This window comes from Dermochelys coriacea, chromosome 4 (assembly GCF_009764565.3).
Source record: "Dermochelys coriacea isolate rDerCor1 chromosome 4, rDerCor1.pri.v4, whole genome shotgun sequence".
Lineage (NCBI taxonomy): Eukaryota > Metazoa > Chordata > Testudines > Dermochelyidae > Dermochelys > Dermochelys coriacea.
Genome location: NC_050071.1, coordinates 130749096 through 130772076, shown reverse-complemented (window position 1 = coordinate 130772076; position 22981 = coordinate 130749096). Strand labels below are relative to the sequence as shown.

General features: G+C 45.0%; 1 protein-coding gene across 3 annotated transcripts in view; it reads left to right on the top strand.

Annotated features, from left to right (window-relative positions):
- Window positions 1-21180, top strand: part of FGFRL1 (fibroblast growth factor receptor like 1) — a 245202-nt gene extending 224022 nt beyond the window's left edge. For all 3 annotated transcript variants that reach the window (XM_038400871.2, XM_043512689.1, XM_043512688.1), the window contains exons 4-7: window positions 259-339; window positions 8127-8411; window positions 14957-15310; window positions 18161-21180. In XM_038400871.2, the coding sequence (XP_038256799.1) occupies window positions 259-339; window positions 8127-8411; window positions 14957-15310; window positions 18161-18570 (1130 nt within the window). In that variant the 3' untranslated portion in view covers window positions 18571-21180. The remainder of the gene's footprint in view (window positions 1-258; window positions 340-8126; window positions 8412-14956; window positions 15311-18160) is intronic.
- Window positions 21181-22981: the final 1801 nt, after the last annotated feature.

Sequence of the window (22981 nt, the reverse complement as noted above, 5' to 3'; positions counted from 1 at the left end):
AAAAGGGCTTTTGTCGGCTATTAATGGAAACATTGATTAATCTCCCATCATGTTAGTAGTCTACTGAAAAGCTCATAAAGCAGCAAGCAAAATTATTCATTAAACTGGCCAGGCTGCAAGCACCAGGAAGTGAGTGCAAAATGCACTTTAAGTGCCTTGTGGCAGCACAATGCCTCCCAAAGGCAATGCAACCTCCTATCAAAGGCAGCCATGTAGGAGGAGATGTTTCTAAGAGCTTCTCTTTCCCTTTCTATGCAGATGATGCCAGCTCAGGAAAGGACAGCCCAGTGTCTGAAGGCTCCAATGGCGAATACGAAGATCATTCTGGGAAGCAGTGGGGTAAGGGACAGATTTTTTTTTTTTTTGGCTTCCCACACATCCCTGTTCTGTGCTATCCATCGCAGTCCATCTTGATGTCACATTGCACTGAAGGAATGGAAAAGGCAGTGTGAAAGGAATTCAGCGATCAGATCGATTTGTATATGTGGATGATCAAATGTCAAATTGAATCTCGTCTGAATGCATCAGTCTGAACTGATCCCTTCATTTATTAAGTGTCCGCCTGCCTCAGGAAATGTAGCTGGTGATCCACACTTAAGCGTCTGCTATATCCTATCATCGTGCTCTCTTGTACTTGTTTCCAGGAGCAGTAGTTTTCCTTTGCATGGGTAGCCCTATTATGGCAGGGCATAAGTTCTCCATAAAAAACATATTGAAATTTATAGTGGGATTTCCAAAAGCACTGAGTGCCGGCCTACCTCTGCTCCCATTGAAGTCAAATGGGAGATCTGGCTTCAACAGGAACAAAGTTAGGCCAATGCTGAGCACTTCTGAAAATCACCAAGTCGGGCTAGAGTACAAAGCCCTCAAGTGGAGATGCAGTTTATTGGCAAAAGAACTCCTTCAGCCAGTATACAGTTAAACCATCTCCCTGATTGATGGAAGATGTACTGGCAAGAGGACTTTTTTTTTGCCTGTATAAGCTGTGTCTATACAGTGATTTTTGCCAGCATAGCTATGTTGGTTGGGCGAGGGGGAGGTTCACTTAGGTGTTTTGTTCATCTTGTCATAAGCTTAGCAGAAACTGCTAAAACCAGCTCTGAAACAAGGGTCTGAACTGCTCCAAGGTTTGAGAGTGTCCTGACCCAGGGTTTGGTTCAAGCCATTCTCCACATGCTCTTTGTGGAGAAACAGAACAACTTTTGGCCACTACTGGCATGGGCAGGAATTTGAACTGATGATCCAGAGGTGTCAGGCGCCAGATCTCATTTTTGCTTTTATGACCCAGCTAAAGCTCATTCCTTTTTAATTTTTTTTTAGTTTGGTTGATGATTTGTCACCATGTTCCTAAACCTATTTCTGAGAGATTTCATCCAGTCTAAAGAGCCCTATTCAAGAATTTACCCTTGCCCAAACAGGGCAGATCTAAACTGTCATCAAAATAGGAAATTCCAAATATAATAATGTAACAAATGCATGACTAGCAACTTCAGGAAAGCCGCCATGTTGTGAAACTTGGCCAGCAAGTAACCTCATGGCAACAGTGAGGCTGGAACTCATTCTGTTTCAAAATGACATGTTTCTACCGCCTGAGCTAAGAATAATCCCCTCCAGCTGTTGGCAGTAGAGGGTATATGATACCATCGTGTTGTAGTTCTAGTTCTTACCAGAGGGCAGTGATGCACATGAACACTGAGCAGTTAATTACATTATTATGTGGACCGTGCTAGCATCTTTTGCACAGGACTGCAGACAGGGTCCAGGAGCCAGTGCTTGTTCTGTCCTGGGAAGCTGGTGAAGAGGGATGTAATTCTGAAAGAAGATGGCAGATTTTTATAGAGAAAAGATGGAAGATTCAGCTATTCCACACTTCTAGAAATCTCACAGGACAGATTCTGCACATATCACATGAAAAAAAGCAAACGCAGACCTGTCTTTAGATCTCATTCCCATAAGGGGCATGAGCCAGAAGTTGACCCATGCAAAAGTGCCCTCTAAAGGTAATTGTGGACAATCACGATAAATTGGACATTTCTGCAACCACTGCGTTAACTCTATCTGTTAAGGGGATGCAGCAGGCACCTCTGAGACTTATCCATCCATCTGTGAGATATTCCTCAAGGAAAGGAATCTGTTAAACTGCTTCCTACCAAGTTTTTGCTTGATGTTTTGCCATTAATTATTTAATTTTAATTACACTGAATAAATCTTCATAATAAACAGCGTTAGAGCAGGAGACCTGCACACACTGTCCCTTTGTCTCAGTCAACTTGTGTTTCCCTCACGCTTAATTTATACTGTAGCAAAGTGCAGCTCTTGGAATTTACAAAGCAAACGCCGAAAGGTGTGTGGGAGAACAGGCATGCAAAGTCTGAATAATATAGAGGCACTCTGTAATGGGGTCCTCTGGCTCTAAAGGCCCTGCCCACAACCCTTGGAGAGGAGCTACTGGACCCGGGACTCAACTGTGGATGAGGAACAACTAAGGAATAACACTGTCAGGAGTGGGGCTCATAGGTTCAAAACTAGGGATTCAGAGGGGGACACCGAGCATAGAATCCCGCATAGCACCCACTACTACTCAAAGCTGTCTAAGGAGCCAGAGGACGCCACCCAGAGGAACTCTGCCCGGATACGTGAGACAAGGGAGGAACGGAAATAGGCCTCACAGTCGTAGAGCGCCTCCCCGTCCAGCAGCCTCCTCCTGGTGTAGTAGATGGCCACTTTGGCCAGTGCCAGGAGGAGGTTGATGAGGAGGTCTCACGACTTTGTGGGGCCACAAACAGAATGTGCCTATATGAAGAGGCGTGGGGAAAAGTGCAGCCAGACCTCAACAAGAGGTTCTGGAGGAGCCGGAAAAGGGGCTGCCACCTGGCGCATTCCAGATAGGCGTGCACCAGGGTCTCCCTCACATTGCAAAGGGTCCTCTAGCAGTTCAGCAAGCAAACCTTCAGTAGATGATACAGATTTTGGAACAGTCATTTAGTAAATGCAAACTCACGGCTCTCTCAGCCTCTCACGCCCTCAAGCTCACTCTTTCTTCTCTGTGTGTGTGTCTCTCTCTTTCCTTTTGTCAACTGGCCTCTCTGAACTTGCCCAATTCAAGCTTTTGTCAAGGAAACCTTTCAGGACTGTGTAAATGGGATCTGGTTTCAGTGTATCACACACAGGATGAAGCAGCTTTTGAGGCCACAGTAATCACTTAACCTTCTAAAAGAAAAAGTGGAAAAAAGCCTGAAAAAGTATTATTTTACCTGTAGATTGCCATGTCTAAGAGAGGGATTGTCAGAGGGGTGAACACAGGACTCCAAACAAAAGTTCTCGAGGGATGAGATAGGAGTGAAAGCAAACTGAGCTGTTGTTGACCTGACTGTAGTGAGGAAAATGCGGACCCTGTTTTACAATATTGTCCCAGTGCAGGAACTAGGTGGGGAAACAAACCCTATTGAAATATTTTTATGCAAGCAGAGGGCAAGTATGGGCGGTTACACATGAAGTTCCAAGATTAAAGTCAGTGATGTGACTCATCGGTCAGTACAAAAAATATTAGTGAATGTACCTATTCTGGAGCTGCATTGTGAAATGCTAATGCTAGTGTAGAAATCCCATCTAGTGAATATCTACTCTTACATGGGCTTCAGTTCATGTGCATGGAGTAAATTATTGCCTTGTTAAAAGATAACCAGTTAGTCCCATTTTGCTGCTGGATGTTGACCACTTCTGTGTCTCATAGCCTGACACTCCACATCCATAATGAAAGCACCCGGTGGCCCTGTTGGCATTTGTCTCCAGGACAGTGGCTAAACCCCATGGTTTTGAGCGCTCCCAGTGCGTAGTGCTGAACGGGTTAATTATCTCTCTGGGAGTGTGATTGTTTTTACTGGATAGGAGGCCTCTGGTTTCAGGAGATGATCAAGGGAATACCCAGCAATTTACACACAGAAACCTCTGGAATGGGCTAGCATGTGACACTAACTGCCCCAGCTGTCGCTGGTAGTACATTCAGTGCTGGAGTTGCTCCGGTTCATTAGGTTACACATGAAAGCCCCTGCGTGGAGAGTGAAGCATTTCTGCACCAGGGTTTGAAATAACATTACATGGCGAAGATCCAAAACGACAGCCGTGGGTGAGGGTGGGGGGTAAGGAGGGGGCCGGTTGCTCACACAAGAAAGGGCCTTGAAGAGAAGAAGCGCCATGGGCAGCCTCCTTCCCAGAGAGAGTGGCTGGGCCTGAGGCCAGTGTGTGTGACACACACACAGATCTTTGAGGGGCCCGGCTTCTTTTCCTCAAATGTGTGAGCCTGCACGCCAACTTCCTCACGCCCAGGGAGCTGCCCGCCAGCCTCTCCCACTCCCGAGCGGTGAGGGGATGGAGCAGGAGTGGCCATAAACCTGCCTCCAACAGAGCTCGGGCTGTAATTTTTGCCACCGCTGTGAAGCCCCAAAAAGCACTAGAGTGAGCAGCTCATTCATAATGAGCCAGGTTGTACGTGGAGGTGGGGAGTTTCTCCCTTCATATGCCGAGAACAATTGCAGTGCTTGTGCTCTCCTGAGCATAGGGGCTGCTCCCGGCCTGTGCCCCTACGGACACCTCAGGGACCAGGGCCCCACCAGACCTGTGCACTGGAGAACAGAGCTGGCTGGATGCACGATCAGGGATGTTAGGGGGCTTATTCCTTCACGCACTTACTTCCCTGGTCCTTCTCGCATGAATAGAGAGTAACAATACCAGAAGTCCAAAGGTGCAAACAATTCAATGTTTATTGGGGTGAACTTCCAGAAAGCATGATTCCAGTTTCCTTCCTTAGTGTCCCCCTTCCCAGCTCTGATACCACAGAGCCTTACCTGTGTCCCTGTTCCCATTCCCCCCCTTAGCAAAACATGATTCCAATTTCCCACTCCCATTCCCTGTTCCCATTTCCCCACCCCACCCACTTACTGATTGACTGCAGATTATATAGTAAAACTTGAGTTCTGCTTAGCTATACCTTAAACAATCATTTTCCTGAAATATAACTAACCAGTCCTAACATATTGTAACATGACTATGTAACCAATTATCTCTCACCACCTTAATTAGTTTACACACAACAAAATTAATTATACAGCAGACAGAAACACTCACAAAACCAGAGAGAGACCATGCAAATAAACAATAGCAAAGTGGGAACTATAATGACAAAACAATACAGAAGTGAGGATTTCACATCCCAGCTATTGATAAGTGAGTTCTTGCCAGACAGGATGCTATCAAACTAAGTTTCCTTTTACATCTTCTAGGCACTTCCCTTTCTCTGGAGGTGATAGGCATGATCAGGACAGGATTGTATTCCTAACAGCCCAATAGCACCTTATTTCAATGTGCCTGGTTTGCAATGTGAGGAGGTGACTGGTCGCTTCCCAGCTTATGGCTGCCTCTGCTGCTTAGCCAAAGGCCTTAGCCTAAGCACAGGGCCTCAGACTGTCACAGTGAGAGAAGGTCCTTACAGCGGCAGACAGTGATTTTGATTCTTTCTTTTATACCTCTAGAACTAGCTAAGTGATAAAAATACACCTAAATTCTTAGAGTATAGGCCTTTACAGACAGGCCTGCATATCTATATCCTAACAGGGGAGCCTGCTGCTCCCCCTTAAGAGGTGTCGTGAGGCTCTCCCTGTGCACTGGAGAACAGAGCTGACTGGATGCACGGTCGGGAAGCCTGCCGCACCCCCATAGGAGGTGTTGTGAGACTCTCCCTGTGCACTGGGGAGCTCACGGAGAGCACCTCAAGCACGGCTTTCCTGGCATTCCCACAGCTGTTCTGCTGCAGTGACACACTCCCCAGCAATGTGGGCCAGTGGCTAATCAGTGCAACCTGCCCCAGTGTGTCATAGAGAAGGCCAGTCACATCCATCTATTCAATATTTGCACGGCTCTTTACAGATAGAATTAAAGATGCAGCTCCTGCCTCAAGGCCCTTACGCGCTAGGTGAGACACATCATGACAGGGTGCCAGGAGAGATGGCAGCAGCCAAGCAGGTCACAGGAAGGAAGGGAAGGGGTGTTACATGAAGGAAGGATATAAGGTTGCGCTCAAGCAAGGCATGCAGCTTGTCAGCTCCCTTTGGGGCTGGGAGGAAGAGCTCTAATTTAGATTTCATTAGGCTGGTGGGGGAGGGTGGGTCACTGGAGACATGGAGGAAGGAAGGGGGCTTGGAGGAGGATGTTTGAAGGAGGAAAGGATCACAGAGGATACATCTGGCACAGGAGACAGAAAGCGAGAAAGTGCAAGAGGGGCTTTGCTCTGGGCCTGAGTGAGAGATTTAGGAGAGGCAAGACACAAGATGTAACCAGGGCAGAGCTGTGTAGAGGAATAGTGACGGAAAGGAGTTTGAGTCTGACAGGGAGCCACTGACTGGAATCTTGAGATGGGACTGGCATGGTCAGAGTAGTGAGAGAGGAAGGTGAGTTTGGCTGGAGTGTTTTGGGATAGATTGGAGGATTGCCAGGTGGGAGTTAGATAGGCTGAAGAGGAAGGAAGTGGAAGTAGGCTTGGCAGGAGATTGCGCTAAGAAATGCCCCGGGTGTAGTATTGCACAATGAGAGTAATTGTGGGGGATTTATGCCGTCTTCTGAATTGTTCATTATAGGCCACTCTTAGACAAGGTTCTGGCCTTGAAACTGCCGTATTCCACTGTAGCAATTTTTAAGAGCTTTTTAATAGATTTTTTTTTATCATATTGGTAAATCAGGCCATCCAGTTATTTTATAGAAAGGACACAGTGCAAAACTATTAAAGCCATGCGGATAATATTATTCCACCCCCTTTTCCTCTGGAATTCTGTTGTGGAATTTAATGAATAATTGAAATTATATCTTCGAAAGTCAGTAAGAACTGAAAAAAGAAATGGAGTACTTGTGGCACCTTAGAGACTAACAAATTTATCCGATTTAGTGAGCTGTAGCTCATGAAAGCTTATGCTCAAATAAAGTTGTTAGTCTCTAAGGTGCCACAAGTACTCCTTTTCTTTTTGCGAATACAGATTAACACGACTGCTACTCTGAAACCTGTCAGTAGGAACTGAGCGCCTAATTCCATTGGGTGCTTTTGTAAATCCTGCACTTCCTGTTGACTTTTGTGAGGTCAGGATTTGGCCCATTGTGAGCTTCCACTTGAGAACTTGTGCTTCCCTGAGGACAAGGTTGCAGAAGAACCTACTACCCATTGCTAGGTCTCCCAGATGCTATTGTAATGGAACAGCCCTGTGCCATGTTTCTGCTCACCTGTCATGTGGAATGAGTGGGTTAGTAGCTCTTCCTAACCTCAGAAACTCATGGGGGTTTTTTTGTTTGTTTGTTTTTGTTTTTTTTTGGAATGAGAGTGCTTTTTAGTATTCATTTTTCATAAATTAATGCTGAATGAATCTCAGAAAGTTCAGTTCAGATCAGCACTCAGAACTCTGGATGCTCATCTGGACAATCTGAAGCTCTGGACCTTGTAAAATTGGCTTTGAGTTACAGAAAGAGCAGGTTCCTTGTACCATTTCTCTGACTCTCTGCTGGTATTTGGCCGCATTTTGGGAGTTGCGGAGCACTCTTAACTCCCATTAAAATCAGCGGGTGTGGAGGATGCTTATCTCCTCTCTGGATAATCAGAAATAGACCAGAAGAACAATCAACCTTATGGAACTCTGGATTCTGCTTCTTGTCATGGCTGAACCCAAGAAATGCAAAGCATATAATTCTATAGTTGTGTCCTGAAGGTGGCCATACTGCTAAGGGAAACTATGAGGCCAAATTCTGCCCTGAGATACAGGTGACTCTGGTATTATTTTGTGACATCGCTATAATCAACTGCCATAATTATAGAGTGAAATTCTATGGCCTGTCTTATGTAGGAATTCAAACCAGTGATCGAAATGGCCTTCTGACCTTAAAATCTACGAACCTACATAGTACTTATTTTTATGAAGGAACCACACTGGACCAGTGTATGCAGTAGTGATGGATGGGCATTTCTTGCATATTTGGAGTAGGGTGTCTCAGAAACAATGCCGGCAGTCCCTATAGACAGCAGTTTAGTGCTCTGGTTGTGTGGTCCATCATGCACCTTGCTTAGTGTAATCAACACTTTGTGTACTTTGCAGCCCGGCCCAGATTCACACAACCTGCCAAGATGAGACGGAGGGTGATTGCACGGCCTGTAGGAAGCTCAGTCCGCCTGAAGTGTGTTGCCAGTGGAAACCCTAGGCCTGACATCACCTGGCTGAAGGACAATAAGCCCCTCACACCTCAGGAGATTGGGGAGAACAAGAAGAAGAAGTGGACATTGAATTTGAAGAGCTTAAAGCCTGAGGATAGTGGGAAATACACGTGCCGAGTGTTTAACAAAGTTGGAGAAATCAATGCAACATATAAAGTTGAAGTAATCCGTAAGTGCTGCCTCTGGGCTGAGTGGGTTATTAGGGAAGGGCTTTTACAAGTGCATTGACTTGAATAAATAGAACATTGTACCAAGAGCCGTGTGCAATGCCAGAAACTGAATTCCCAGATTACACTAAACTGGGAGGTGTTGCAAACTTCAGCGCAGACAGAGAAACAATTCTTCAGAGTCTCTAATAGAGAGATCAGAAACATGGGCAGGAAATAATAAAATGTGATATATCCTGTTAAATGCAGGCTAGTATGTCTGGTGAGAGCAACTCCCAGAGTAGTAGGGAGGTACTCGGGAAAAACTACTATCTAGAGAGAGAACTAATGGTGACAGTGATCACCCTGGTATGTGTGCTCACAAGATGATGTGCCTGCCAAAAAAAGTAAGTGCAATTTCAGACTATAGACAGTCACTTTGTGGACCAGAGAGTCCCACTTTTAGGGTCTAAGAGCCATTGGGAGTTGTTCTATTGACTTCATTGTGGATTGGATAAAGCCTTTAATGTGTCTGAAGAAAAATAGTTTAGGGTGGCTACTACAGAGATAATGGGATGAAGTTAATCAGTGGAAAAATTAGGCCGGATATCAGAGAAAAACGTTCTGTTGAATCATAGAGCAGTCTCCCAAGGAAAGTGATAAAAGTCCCGTCATTAGAGTAATTAAAAATTAATGAGACAAAGCATTTAGGGCCAGATTTTTAAAGGTATTTAGGAACCTAAAGTTACAGATAGACGCCTACTGGGATTTTCAAAAGTGCCTAGATGCCTAACTCTGAGGCACTGAATTCAGGCACCATTGGGAGTTAGGCACCTAGGCACTTTGAAAATCCCACGAGGCATCTATCTTGCATCTTTAGCACCTGAATACCTCTATAAATCTGGTCCTTAGGGCACATGCTATAGGGGATTGTCCTGCTGAGGCAGTGGGATGAACTAGACTGCTGTCCTCTGTATGTAACCCGATAGAGGATTCTGTGGCTCTAATTTCCTGTCTTATTATTTTTGAAAATAATTATATTGGAGAAGCTACTTTGACCAAGTGAGGAAGAGCTTCTATTCCTTGGTTTATGCTATGTTTATGATAGCCTAGTATGTTGCCATGGAAATGATTATGATGCTGCAAGCTCAAGAAAGAGGAGGAGAAAGGCTGTCAGAAGGAAGATCATAGAATCATAGAATATCAGGGTTGGAAGGGACCTCAGGAGGTCATCTAGTCCAACCCCCTGCTCAAAGCAGGATCAATCCCCAGCTAAATCATCCCAGCCAGGGCTTTGTCAAGCCTGCCCTTAAAACCCTCAAAGGAAGGAGATTTCACCACCTCCCTAGGTAATGCATTCCAGTGCTTTACCATGCTCCTAGTGAAAAAGTTTTTCCTAATATCCAACCTAGACCTCACCCACTGCAACTTGAGACCATTACTCCTTGTTCTGTCATCCGCTACCACTGAGAACAGTCTAGATCCATCCTCTTTGGAACCCCCTTTCAGGTAGTTGAAAGCAGCTATCAAATCCCCCCTCATTCTTCTCTTCCGCAGACTAAACAATCCCAGTTCCCTCAACTTCTCCTCATAAGTCATGTGTTCCAGTCCCCTAATCATTTTTGTTGCCCTCTGCTGGACGTTTTCCAATTTTTTCACATCCTTCTTGAAAAAGTGGGGGGCCCAAAACTGGACACAGTACTCCAGATGAGGCCTCCCCAATGTTGAATAGAGGGGAACAATCACGTCCCTCAATCTGCTGGCAATGCTCCTAATAATACATCCCAAAATACCATTGGCCTTCTTGGGAACAAGGGCACACTGTTGACTCATATCCAGCTTCTCGTCCACTGTAACCCCTAGGTCCTTTTCTGCAGAACTGCTGCTGAGCCATTCGGTCCCTAGTCTGTAGCAGTGCATGGGATTCTTGTGTCCTAAGTGCAGGACTCTGCACTTGTCTTTGTTGAATCTCATCAGATTTCTTTTGGCCCAATCCTCTAATTTGTCTAGATCTCTCTGTATCCTATCCCTACCCTCCAGCGTATCTACCTCTCCTCCCAGTTTAGTGTTATCTGCAAACTTGCTGAGGGTGCAATCCACACCATCCTCCAGATCATTAATGAAGATGTTGAACAAAACCTGCCCCAGGACCGATCCCTGGGTGACTCCGCTTGACACCTGCTGCCAACTAGACATCGAGCTGTTGATCAATACCCGTTGAGCCCGACCATTTAGCCAGCTTTTGATCCACCTTATAGTCTATTCATCCAGCACATACTTCTTTAACTTGCTGGCAAGAATACTGTGGGAGACAGTATCAAAAGTTTTGCTAAAGTCAAGGAATAACACATCCACTGCTTTCCCCTCATCCACAGAGACAGTTATCTCATCATAGAAGGCAATTAGATTCATCAGGCATGACTTGCCCTTGGTGAATCCATGCTGACTGTTCCTGATCACTTTCCTCTCCTCTAAGTGCTTCAGAATTGATTCCTTGAGGACCTGCTCCATGATTTTTCCAGGGACTGAGGTGAGACTGATTGGCCTGTAGTTCCCTTTTTTAAAGATGGGCACTACATTAGCCTTTTTCCAGTCATCCGGGATGTCCCCCAATCACCATGAGTTTTCAAAGATAATGGACAATGGCTCTGCAATCACATCCGCCAACTCCTTTAGCACTCTCAGATACAGTGCATCCGGCCCCGTGGTCTTGTGCTCGTCCAGCTTTTCTAAATAGTCCCGAACCATTTCTTTCTCCACAGAGGACTGATCACCTCCTCCCCATGCTGTGCTGCCCAGTGCAGTAGTCTGGGAGCTGACCTTGTTTGTGAAGACAGAGGCAAAAAAAGCATTGAGTACATTAGCTTTTTCCATGTCCTCTGTCAGTAGGTTGCCTCCCTCATTCAGTAAGGGGCCCACACTTTCCTTGACTTTCTTCTTGTTGCTAACATACCTGAAGAAACCCTTCTTGTTACTCTTAACATCTCTTACTAGCTGCAACTCCAAGTGTGATTTGGCCTTCCTGATTTCACTCTTGCATGCCTGAGCAATATTTTTATACTCCTCTCTGGTCATTTGTCCAATCTTCCACTTCTTGTAAGCTTCTTTTTTGTTTTTAAGATCAGCAAGGATTTCACTGTTAAGCCAAGCTGGTCGCCTGCCATATTTACTATTCTGTCTACACATCGGGATGGTTTATTCCTGTAACCTCAATAAGGATCAAATATAGTCAGGAGCAGGAGCATGGAAGACCATAAAGCAATACATGACACAGGGAAAGCATGTTCTTTGTGTGTTAGTGCATGTGTTTTAGCATGATCAAGTTTATCCCGGTGTGAAATCTGCTCTCTAACTCCCTTTCTGTAGAATAACAGGAATTAAAAGCACATGTGGGGAGTTGTGTTGTGCTCCGAATGCACAAACCTGCTGGACATCTGGTATCAATAAAAATGCAGCTGTGTGGAGACAGTAAAAACATGTGTTTACACTAAAACCAGGAGCAGAGACAGGGAAATGAATCAAGTCCCATCCTAATGTCAGTTGTGGCATTTTCACTTCATCAAAGCCAGACGGCACCAGGAACAAACCCTTTTCTGTGTCAGGGAGTAGTCCCCGTTTATCTTGGTTTTTATCAACCTACAGATATATGTAACCCTTGTTGTCATTAGCGTTTTCTGGCTAGGAACAAAAACAGTGACCAAAGGGGCAATAGAACCAAAGTGATAAGAGTATTACAGCATTTTTACAGGCTTCTGCCTATTTTAATAACATGCCATGGCGTGTTTCAGGTTTTATTAAATTTCCTTCCTTAAATCTTCCCCAAGCCTCCACTTCTCAGTCTCTCTTGCTTATCTGAGTCTAGATCTTTCCAGCTTCGATCACTGCTGGTGTGTTCCTCATGTATGATCTCTTAAGAATATGTGACATTTCTGCCACGCTGGCCCATGTTCCCTGGGGTCTTGGTGCTGATAGCCTCCTGTACATCCTATCCTGATTCATCGAAGTATGGAACATTGTTCCTTCCTCCCACCTCAATGCCTGCCCGGTGATACTGGGAACTGGTTCTTTACAAACCCAGCCCAAGGGTGGTTTCCATTAAAAAGTCAGCATTTGCCAGCAGTTGCCACACACTGATATCTGAGACACCACAGTGTCTCCCTGCACTTAGACGAGGGAAATCTGTGGTACTTCAGATACCTCTCTCCAGAAATGGGTGGTAAATACTGACTTTCAGATGTGAGCACTGGAATCTATTCAGCATCCTTGCAATAATGGATACACTTTTCTTTTACAATGCCTGACAAAACGGGGTCCCTGCCTGAGGCCGCTGAGTTTAGTAATATTAAATAATAATAGGCTGGTCTGGTGAGCTAGTCTTAATGCTCTTTGAGAACCCTGGGTTTGATTTTCTATCATGGTATCTTGCTTCCCCAGCCAGCAGGAGAATCTTGGAGTGCTCCTGAGATGAGATGGTCAGAGGGCAGAGAAGGCTTTCCTGCTGACTAGGGAAGCAAGACGGCTGTGGAGTTCTCCTCAGAAAATGGCACGGGAAGTGGTGGCTTCTCCATGCTTAGCCCATTTGCAATTAGACTAGATGAAGTAAGAGTTAATGCAGGTGGAAGTGAAGTATTTGACTTAGGAGGTCTTTCCCACCCCTAACACCTATGGGCTTAAAACTTGGTTTGTAAGCCTCCCTGAGCCAGGAAAGTGGGGGAAAGATGGAGGACTCCCCATCAGCATCAGCTTCCCACAGGCATTCTGCCATCCCCAGTGATGAAGCACTCCTCCCAGTGGACTTCAGGAAGCATGTCCCCGAGTAGCCATTGCTGCACCCATTAACAGGATGCAGCCTGCACACCCACCACCAGCTGGCTAGTGCGGAAAGTGGAGTGGCCTTGTCCCGTCTTCTTTGGTAAGTCCAGGGGGCTTTTGGAGAGACAGTGATTGCCCTGTGCAAGGAGAAGGAATGTTCCTTTCTCCCTCTTGTCGTACCCACACTGGGCTAGCAACAGCCTGGACCTGTGACTCTGCTGTTGACTCACAATAGGTCACCATGGCTAAAGCACACAATATCCTACAGATCTAGCAGGGAACATGCAGGACTGCCCCATGAAAACATCCTAAGATTATACATAGCTGCCACCCTAGCAGAAAGCTAGCCTGGTGATGCTATAGGCCAGCATCGCGATTAATGCTAGGGGCACTTTTGCCATAACAGTCAGTTTAGGTTGCCACCCTTGCTACACTATCCTGCAGGGTTTCCTGAATTTCTTTCTGGAATAATGACAGGAAAGTGTCCATGTTGTTTGCCCTTTTTCACCCTGGCTCAGGACACTTACCTGCCCTGTTCCAGATTCAGAGAATAACGCTGCATGTGTTATACCCCTGAGGGTCAAAGTGCACCATTAAGCTCAGGCCTGTGCCAGGGGCAGTGCAGAGCTGCACTGTGTCCCTGCGGCAGACATGCCAAGCCCACGAAAAAAATGCAGAAATTGGGCTTGTTTTTTTGGCTTAATTGGCTTGTGAGTTGTTTGTTGGCTAGTTTTTGGCTTGTTGTTTGTTTGGCTTGTAGCTTGTTGCTTGTTGTAGCTTGTTGCTTCTTTTTTTTGATCAGCTCCCGGCAAGTAGGGGTAAGGGGAGGCAAGCAGGGGCTTGTTGGGTAGAGAGTCAGGGGTGCACAGCGGGCCCACCACAATCCCAGACTGCCCACTGGGCGGATCTAGTCACATAGAGTGTTGGGGTTCTTAGGGATTGACTTGGTTTGGCCTTTTTTGAAATGGGATTAGCTTGATTTTTGGCTTCTTGTGAAAGTTGGGGTGCTTATTTACCACGTGAAAGTTGGCATCTGTGCCCTGCAGGAGAGCTCTGGGAAATGCTTCTCCTAAGGAGGTGCAATACTTGCTCAGAATGCAGTCAGGACAGCAGCTGCTGCAGCACCCTTTCCAAGCATGCTACCTGCCTTCACCTCTGTGGCCATTCAGCTACACTGGCCAGTTTCAGCAATGGGGTGTGTGGCCCATCCTCCTCCTTGCCTCTCCTTTTTGGGATCACCAGCACCCTGAGGGGTAGTAGCAGGGGACAGTTCTTGCACTCAGGAGAGCACAGGGACTTCAAATGGGCCAGAACCTTGAATGGATGGTACAGAGTGGGTGGAAGGCTGCTTGGTGTCTTCCCTTTTCCCCAACCCCTCCATTACTGAACACCTGCAATATCTAGTCCTATGCATACCACCCAGGAAATGCAGCTTTATAAACTGGGCTTGTGTTATGGTTGAGCGACAGTTTAAAGTCCTCTTTAAAGCAGGAGGGAAACTAGTTAGTTCTGGGGTTGAATTGTGTGACTCCCCTTAACATTAGTGGGGCTTGGGTGGCTGAATACTGATGCCCCTAGCTCAGTAGGTAGCTGGGATAATGTGATCAGAGTGGAGATGGAGAATACCCTTGAGATGAGATTTCTGGGGCCTGATTCCTTAGAACTGACAGAGGGATTTGCAGCATCTGTCTTTAAATAGTCCCCAATCGGATTGAGGAACACAATTTATTTTTCATCACGTTGTATTTGTTTGCAGAGAGGACTCGGTCCAAACCCATTCTCACAGGAACGCACCCTGTGAACACGACCGTGGACTATGGTGGGACCACGTCGTTCCAATGCAAGGTCCGCAGCGACGTCAAGCCCGTCATCCAGTGGCTGAAAAGGGTGGAGTATGGCACAGAGAACAAGTACAACTCCACCATTGACGTCGGGGGGCAGAAGTTTGTCGTGCTCCCCACTGGGGAGGTCTGGTCCCGTCCAGACGGCTCCTACTTAAACAAACTGATGATAACACGAGCCAAAGAGGAGGATGCTGGGATGTACATCTGCCTAGGGGCAAACACAATGGGATACAGCTTCCGCAGTGCTTTCCTCACAGTGTTGCCCGGTGAGTGTGGGTTGACTGGAACTTTCCTTCTAAACTGTCCTGGCCCAGCATGTTCTGCATTGCAGCATCATTGCAGTCGCTGATCCAGATCCTCAGCTGGTATAAATCGCTTTCCTCCATTGACCTCAGTGGAGCCTCACTGATTTACACAGCTCGGGATCTGGTGAGCTTTGGCGAGTGGCTAAATTATGCTGATTTTTCTACTGCCCGTGGTGTACCTGAGTTTATCTCCTCCCTGAGCCTCCTTGTAGGCTGCTGCATAAATAACTGCTCCAGCAAGGTTAAATAACTGGGTTGAAAATTCCTGATCTGCTTTTGTGCTGGAGCAGGGCTGGGAAGTCGTTTTGTGATGCCATCTGTGCAACGTCCTGTAAAGTGAGCCCAGGCACTTGAAGGAGCTGAATGCCCCTCCCTCCCTGTTTTTTTATTGGTTTGTTGGTAAAAGGAAACAATGAAACAAGCCCATAAACTGAGAAGAATGAAAACAGTGTAAGGATCACAGCCAAAGGAGAAGAATGGGTGCGAAAGAGAATATGATAGGCTTGTTAATTTCTTATTTGATGAGTCCCTGGGAGCTGTAGTGCCAAGCTCAGAACTGCTTCCCTCTTTGCTCCTGCCCTGTGCTCTGCTCTATGGCCGAGACCTGCAGTACAGGAGCTTTCTAGGGCTTCCAGTCTAACTTCTTTATCGTCCCTTTTGCCCTCTTTAAAGTGCGGTCCTGCCCCAAAACGTGATTTTATAATCCAGAGTCTGCTGGCTTTAGTGACAAAACCAAATTGGCCTTGCTTTTCCTCCCCTCCGCCCTGCAGAGCCACTGCAGCTCAGAGAAGAGAGGAGAGGAAAAGAGGTGGTATAAATGTGGTCCTTATTGTATACATTAAGCATTTTTTTAAAAAAATGATGTTTTTCTGGTGGTTTTTTTTTTTTACTGAAATAACTAAAACAAACCCAGCTCTACATGTACTATTTCAGACTAACACTAGATTTAGGCCTCAATGAAAGAAAAAAAGTCACTGACATCTTTAAAGAAGTTTGGCTTGGAAAGAAAGTTATACATGTTTGAAAATATTGTACAGTAGAGTACAAGGTTAGGATTGCGAATTCACAAATGATCTTGTATGTGTCATCACAGATTTTTATATGGCACCTTTCATCACATTATCTGAGCTCTGGTACCTTAGGGCCAAATGTTTAAAGTTATCTAGGTAGCTACAGCTGCAGACAACCCCCTAGTGGAATTTTCAAAAGCCCCTAGGCAGCCAGGTCCCTATGGGAGTTAGGCACCTAGATGCTTTTTGAAAACCCCACTTAGGATTTATCTGCCTCTTTAGGTGCCTAGATACCTTTCAAAATCTGGCCCTGAAAGCCCTGATTCAGCAAAGCAGCTCAGCTTTCAGCATGTGCTTAAGTCCATCCCTATTCAGCACAGCACTTACACATGTGTAAATCCTATTGAAGGCAATGGGATTAAGCACAGGTTTACAGATCAGCACATGCTTAAGTGTTTTTGTGACCAGGAATGGATACAGGCATGTGCCTAAGTTAGGTAGTTCAAAGTTGTGTTTCCCGCAGCACCACTAATTGAGCCCTGGATGCATATTATACAAAGTCTACTATTATGCAAATGAGCCAGAATCTAAACCCTGAAATTTGGGAGTGTGGATCTGATTCTGAACAGTGCCATTTCGGCCTGTCTCACTAGGGCTTAAATGGAACAACATGTTCATGAATGCAGGATGCTAGAGGTTTGTAAGAGGGATAATCAACTGCATTTCTTGACTATCTGCAATTTAATTCTCGGTGGTGACGGTACTGTAAAATTGAATATAAAGTACTGCACGCAGTGAGCTGCTCTGGTGAGAACAAAAACTTACGCCTCTGTCACTAAGGGCTCGATCCTGCTCATGGGGCACTGTACAGGTGCAGTGAATCAGGGCCTGAGCCATTAGTAGTGGGTCAGTGTTGAAGCAAATAGTAACCGCAGACATGGCAGAGGGCTTATATGGGATTCTTCTTACTTACCTGAAGCTTGGGACTCCCTATCTTGAATTATCCTGAACAAGCACACACACTCAGTTCTGCAGTGCCTGGGAATCCCACACAAAGTCCTAGTCCTCCCTTGTCTCAGCAGAGCACCAAGAGGTGCTGCAGGAGGGATGCTAGTTAACCTGCCTCTTCCTGTCCCAAACTTGCCCTCCTGCCTACATAAGAGACCACTCCTGCAAGGTACCACTCCTGCATGGTCCCTAGCCTGAGTATTGCTGAGTGTGTATTAGCTACAGGAAGATGGATTGCTACTAGAGAGGGATATTTAAGACTTAATGAACAGAGAGACATGTCTGGCAGAGGCAAATATGGGATAGGCCTCTGCTCTGCGTAACCAGATCATGCACGTCCAATCGCTGGGCAGCTGACATGGCCCGCGTTTCATCCTCTGGTCTGGACAGGGAAGCCAGCTCCATCTCTGAGCGCAGGGACTGAGAGACCATCTGTTGGACTGGCTCTGAAGAGGATACTAGAACTGGGGAATTAAAACATAATAAATTATTGATAAAAAACCTTTTAGGGTTCCCTGCATCTTAAACAAAAGAAATTGATTTGTTTGTCCTTTCAGTGCTTTTCAAAGGAGAAACAGCAGCAAAACATTATGTTGTTGGCGGTGTGTCCCCCCTTGTATTTGGCATGGCTGGGATTTTCAGACAGACTATACAAAAGCCAGCCTTAGCTTGACATCTGTTTTGAATCCTCCTCTTCTGGTTTTAATTAACTCTTTCGATTTCTCCCTTTCCTTCTTGTAACACTCTCTCTCTTTCTCTCTCTCTCTCTCTTTCATGCAAACCTGATGTCCAGATCCCAAGCCACCGAGCGCCCCTGTGGCCCCGTCCTCCGCTAGCAGCCTGCCATGGCCGGTGATCATCGGGATCCCCGCTGGAGCGGTCTTCATCTTTGGGACGATCCTCCTGTGGCTCTGCCAGGCCAAAAAGAAGCCCTGCTCTCCCCCAACTGCAGCTCCGATGCATAGACCACAGGCCAGAGACAGGATCTGTGTCTCCCAGGGTCCTGACAAGGACTGCATCTCCTCCATAAACTATGAGGAATACGTAGCCCACCAGCAGCATTTGCTATCCCAAGGGCCCTCTTTGGCCCCAGCCATGGCATCAAAAATGTACCCAAAAATTTACACAGACATCCACACTCACACGCACTCACATGTGGAAGGCAAAGTTCACCAGCATCAGCACATTCATTATCAGTGTTAAAGGGCAGCCATAGACCGTAGCTTATTGGTGCTTTTTTTCTCATGGTACCTCAGAACAGACTGCTTCGAGTCAGCTAACGCTGCCAGCAAAAGGTAAAGTGGACAGAGGAGGGAGAGAGAGAAAGAGATTTTTTTTTTTGTTATTATTACCATTAGGATGTAGATGAGGAATAATGAAGGAATTCCCGATCTCAGCACAAAGGCGGCCATCTAAAACAATGGAAACTTCTTGTATGTCTAAATCAAGATGGCAACAGATAAGGCAGGAAGCTGTGACATGAAACACCACCGACCCTGTTGCATTGCGAAGCAGAGGAAGAAGAAGAGGAGAACACGATATTGCAGTTGATATTGCAGTTTCTGCCTCTAGCACATGCCATCTGTTTTGGTGCAAGGCCCATCAGACGTCTTACCCTTGGGAATGTACAGAAGAGCCCTTTATCTTAGAGTGGCTAAAGCTAGGAAGTACCTGAGGTGTAGTGCCAAAGCACCAGGAGACTGTAATCAATTGAAACATTCAATTGCCGAATTTCAAACGAAAACATAAGCAGAAGAGTTTCTGGAAAACACATTTCTATTTACAAAGTGAAACTCCACATGCATCTCGCCAGCAGTAACTTTGCCTGACAGTTGGTGATAACTTAGCTGGCTGGTTCCATTTCTGCAAATCAAGGATATTGTGTTTTCCCCAAGGGGGCACTGCTTGAAATCTTTTAAAATGTTCAGCTCACCCCAATGCTATGACTCAGTGCCACTGCCAGGAAGAAGGAAGGACATTGTACAATGCTACTTTATATTTATATTTAAGAAATAATAATTAATAATAACTGAACTGCTGAAGGTCAAGAAAAGAAAACATGCTGCCCTTTTCTGATGCCGCTAGCTGTGATTTTCAATCAGATCTTCATGGCTTACAGTGACAAGCTACTGGTTTAACTATGTCAATGAAAAATAAATGAACAAGTAAAAATAAAAAGAGAGAGAAAAGAGAGAAAATAATTGTTTATGGAAGAATGAATTTGCTAAATATGCACCTGGGGTTGTGTGTGGTTTTTCTTTCCAGATAATGTTTTGCAGTTGATTCAAACAATCTCATTTCAGATTCATTTAAAACAACAAACAAGAAAGAAAGAAAGAAAGAAAGAAAGAAAGAAAGAAAGAAAGAAAGAAAGAACGTATTAAATACCTATATGGACTAGAAATGAATTCAATCAGAAATATAAAACCTTTGTAATTCTATATAGAGTTTAAACAAAAGTCATGTATATTTAATTTATTTTGTTAAACAAGAAAAAAGTATGATATTTTCCTCAAAACAAGCATTTCTATACATATTTTTGATCAAAGAAAATAAAGATGAATTGTGGGGTTTTTCCAGGTTCTTATAGGAGCCATGCTCCAAATATAAGCAATGTAACATATAACAGTACTTTATTTAACCCAATTGAAAGTCATATGTTTGTATGCATTTTTACAATAGCCATGTGTAATTGTTCTAGCAGCACCTCTGGCACTACAGGCACCATCATTTCCAATAGAAACTGCTATTGTGTGCTGTTTATAACTTGTTCGGAAAGTTTTGCTGTGGACTGATCACTGCCTCTAGACCCCATGTTATCCTGGCCTCATTAACAAAGAGCTCAGAGCACAAGACAACTTGTTTCACCGTTCATTTAAAAACGTGGTTTGATTTTTTTTGGTTAACATTACAAGACGTGAACCGGAGACCTGTGATATAATTAATAATACCTTTAAAAAAAAAGGTTTTAAAAGTGAAATGTTCCTAGACGTGAGCCCATCAGGTGGACTTCTGCCTCTGAGTGTTTGGGGGTAGGGGGCGGATTGTAAGTCTGAACAAATTATTTGATCCATAAAAGCAGCTTCTGAGCATAAAACATTCAAAAGAGATGAAATTCACCACAGCAAGGGGAACCTGCACAAGGCCTTCTGTAGCACTTAAGCCCCCTGTTAAGGGCTTATGGCTCAATCCTGCAAGGGGCAAAGTACTCTGGCCTTGAGCCACCAAAGCCTGTAACTTTGCAAACATAGGGCCTTGTGCGCTGAGGTTATTTTCCATTGGCTTCGGTATCAGTCAGATCAGACACATTGAGGTTAATGGGAATAATCAGATCCTTAAAAATCAGCACCGTTTTAAATGCTTTGCTGGTCAAGGCCAGAGAGCTCAGCGCCTGACTGGCTGGAACTTGTAAGTGGTGTGTAGGGCCTTCTGCACTGGTATGAATTTCACCCAGAGGCTCTGGAATAACACAGCGAGGGGTGTATTGCACATTTGTTCCCTGTGTTGCATTCCTATTGGTTGTAATGGGAGTGGAATGAGTACAGATTATTATACTCCTTATTGTGTGCATACTATAGATGGTTTATCATGTCAAACCTTCACTCCATTAGAGGAGGACCCAGACCAGCTTTGATTCCATAAGGCCATAAAGTTAATTACTAAATTCAGATCTTGGATGCTGGTGCACAGGTCCCTTTGGTTTCAGTGAGCATCATGAATGAGCATCCATGTGCATAATTGGGGTGTTGTAAGTACTGATTTAACAAAGATTTGCTAATGGCTGCAGTTTACTGAGTGAGCCATGCACACATAGAAAAGTCTATGCACATTTTCTGTGTACATCAACTATGTTATAAGAAGTTAGGAAACTGGTATTTCATGAGAGGCTGTAAGGGCTGTAGCAGAAATTTCACCATCCATTGTGTCTACCTCTCATACAATTTGAGAAGTTTGGTATTTTTATTACCATAACCTGCACAAAGCTAATGCACATTGAAGCAATGTTAAGGGCATGACACAAATCCAAATTCAGAGATAAGGGGGATAGTTCTTCCAACACTTTTTGTGCTGTAGGCAGGGATCGCAGGGTGTTACATGCCAAACATGCTGCAATAGCTTTACTGCTCTTGCTTTAAAAGCACCATCCTGTGTGGCCCCACTTTGAGTGAACCACAAGAGACTGCCACATGGCATAGCCAAGATGACAGCAGGAACTCGGACATGTACGGATAGATTACTTTTAACTCAAAAATGACAATGTATTTAGCATAGGCCATTGTGTTCCATCCCAAATAGCGTTCTTACTCTCCATTGACCCTCTCTGCCCCCTTTCATCCTGGAGCTTCAGAATCTTCTTTAATGGAATGAAAACTTTAAAATGTTGCCAGTTGGTCCAAATGGAGGGATTACCTTTTCCATCTTGGAAATAGACCTTCACCAAGTGCCCTTCAAAGCTCCGGTCTTTAAAATGCTAGTCATATGTGTAGTTGTGAGGAGGGTGGTAACAGTAAAAAAAATTAAGGAAGTCGCAGTTAGTTCACCACCATCACTAAGATATTGGTTGTGCAGAAGCCAAGAACAATTGTGGTTCCTGGCCAAGATTTTAAGAAGGCAGTAATGATTTTGCGTGCCCAACTTGGGACATCTTAAAGGTCCTGATTTTCACAAAGTGCTGAGCTCCTGCCCTATGAACATCAGCCTCCTTTAAAGGCCCTCGGGTTGGATAATCAAAAATGGCGGCACCCCGAACCACTAGTCACTTTTGAAAATGATGGCCAAAGTTGTGCTTATCTGGGGATAAGGTCTGTGTGAGACTGGTGCCACTAGCAGTGTAAGCTCCTTCAGATCGGGTGGGGAGGACATAGATATGGCCATAGCCCATCCCCACTTCAGCTTGGGAAGTGAATACATGTCACCACCAACCCCCATATCCCTCCCTTCCAAAAGGGTAGGTGAAATTCACCCCCATGCAGAAGGCCAGCACAAAACCTCTTAAAGCCATCTTAAACCATGAAAATAGGGTTTGAATGGAATTCAAGCTTTGCGTTGGCTCTGTACACATGGGTGAACTTCACCCTTTAGACAGTATTTTGCCTCCATGAGGCAATGTGCCTCCTTGAGCTCTTGATGGGGCTGACTCTGTTCCACCCTAATGTGGGACATTCATATGCAGGGCTGTATTGTGCCTTACAGGAAACACAAAGCATTCCTATGTCTAAATAAGTTCAGTGAGAGTCTGCTCTTAGTCACCCAGATGTGAACCCATTTTTCCCCCAGTGAGACAGAATGTGGCCTGACCTTTTTAAAATAAATAGAGAACATTTTAAAAGAACAGTGGACTTGCTAAAAGCTATCCACCACTGACCCTACTTTGAATTCAAGAGCTTGATATATATACATACACATCAGTTTATGGCATAGAAAATGGACCTCACTTTTAAAGGCACAAAACTTGAGGATCAAAGAGAAAATTCAGGCTTAATATTGAACATCCTTGTTATTTTGTTTGTGTGGCAAACTGAACATGGCCTTGAATGTCAGTTTTTTGTGTGGTGTCTTTAAATTTTGTATCGACAATCTTTGTACAGTCAGCCCTTTTAAGGTGAAAGCTTTA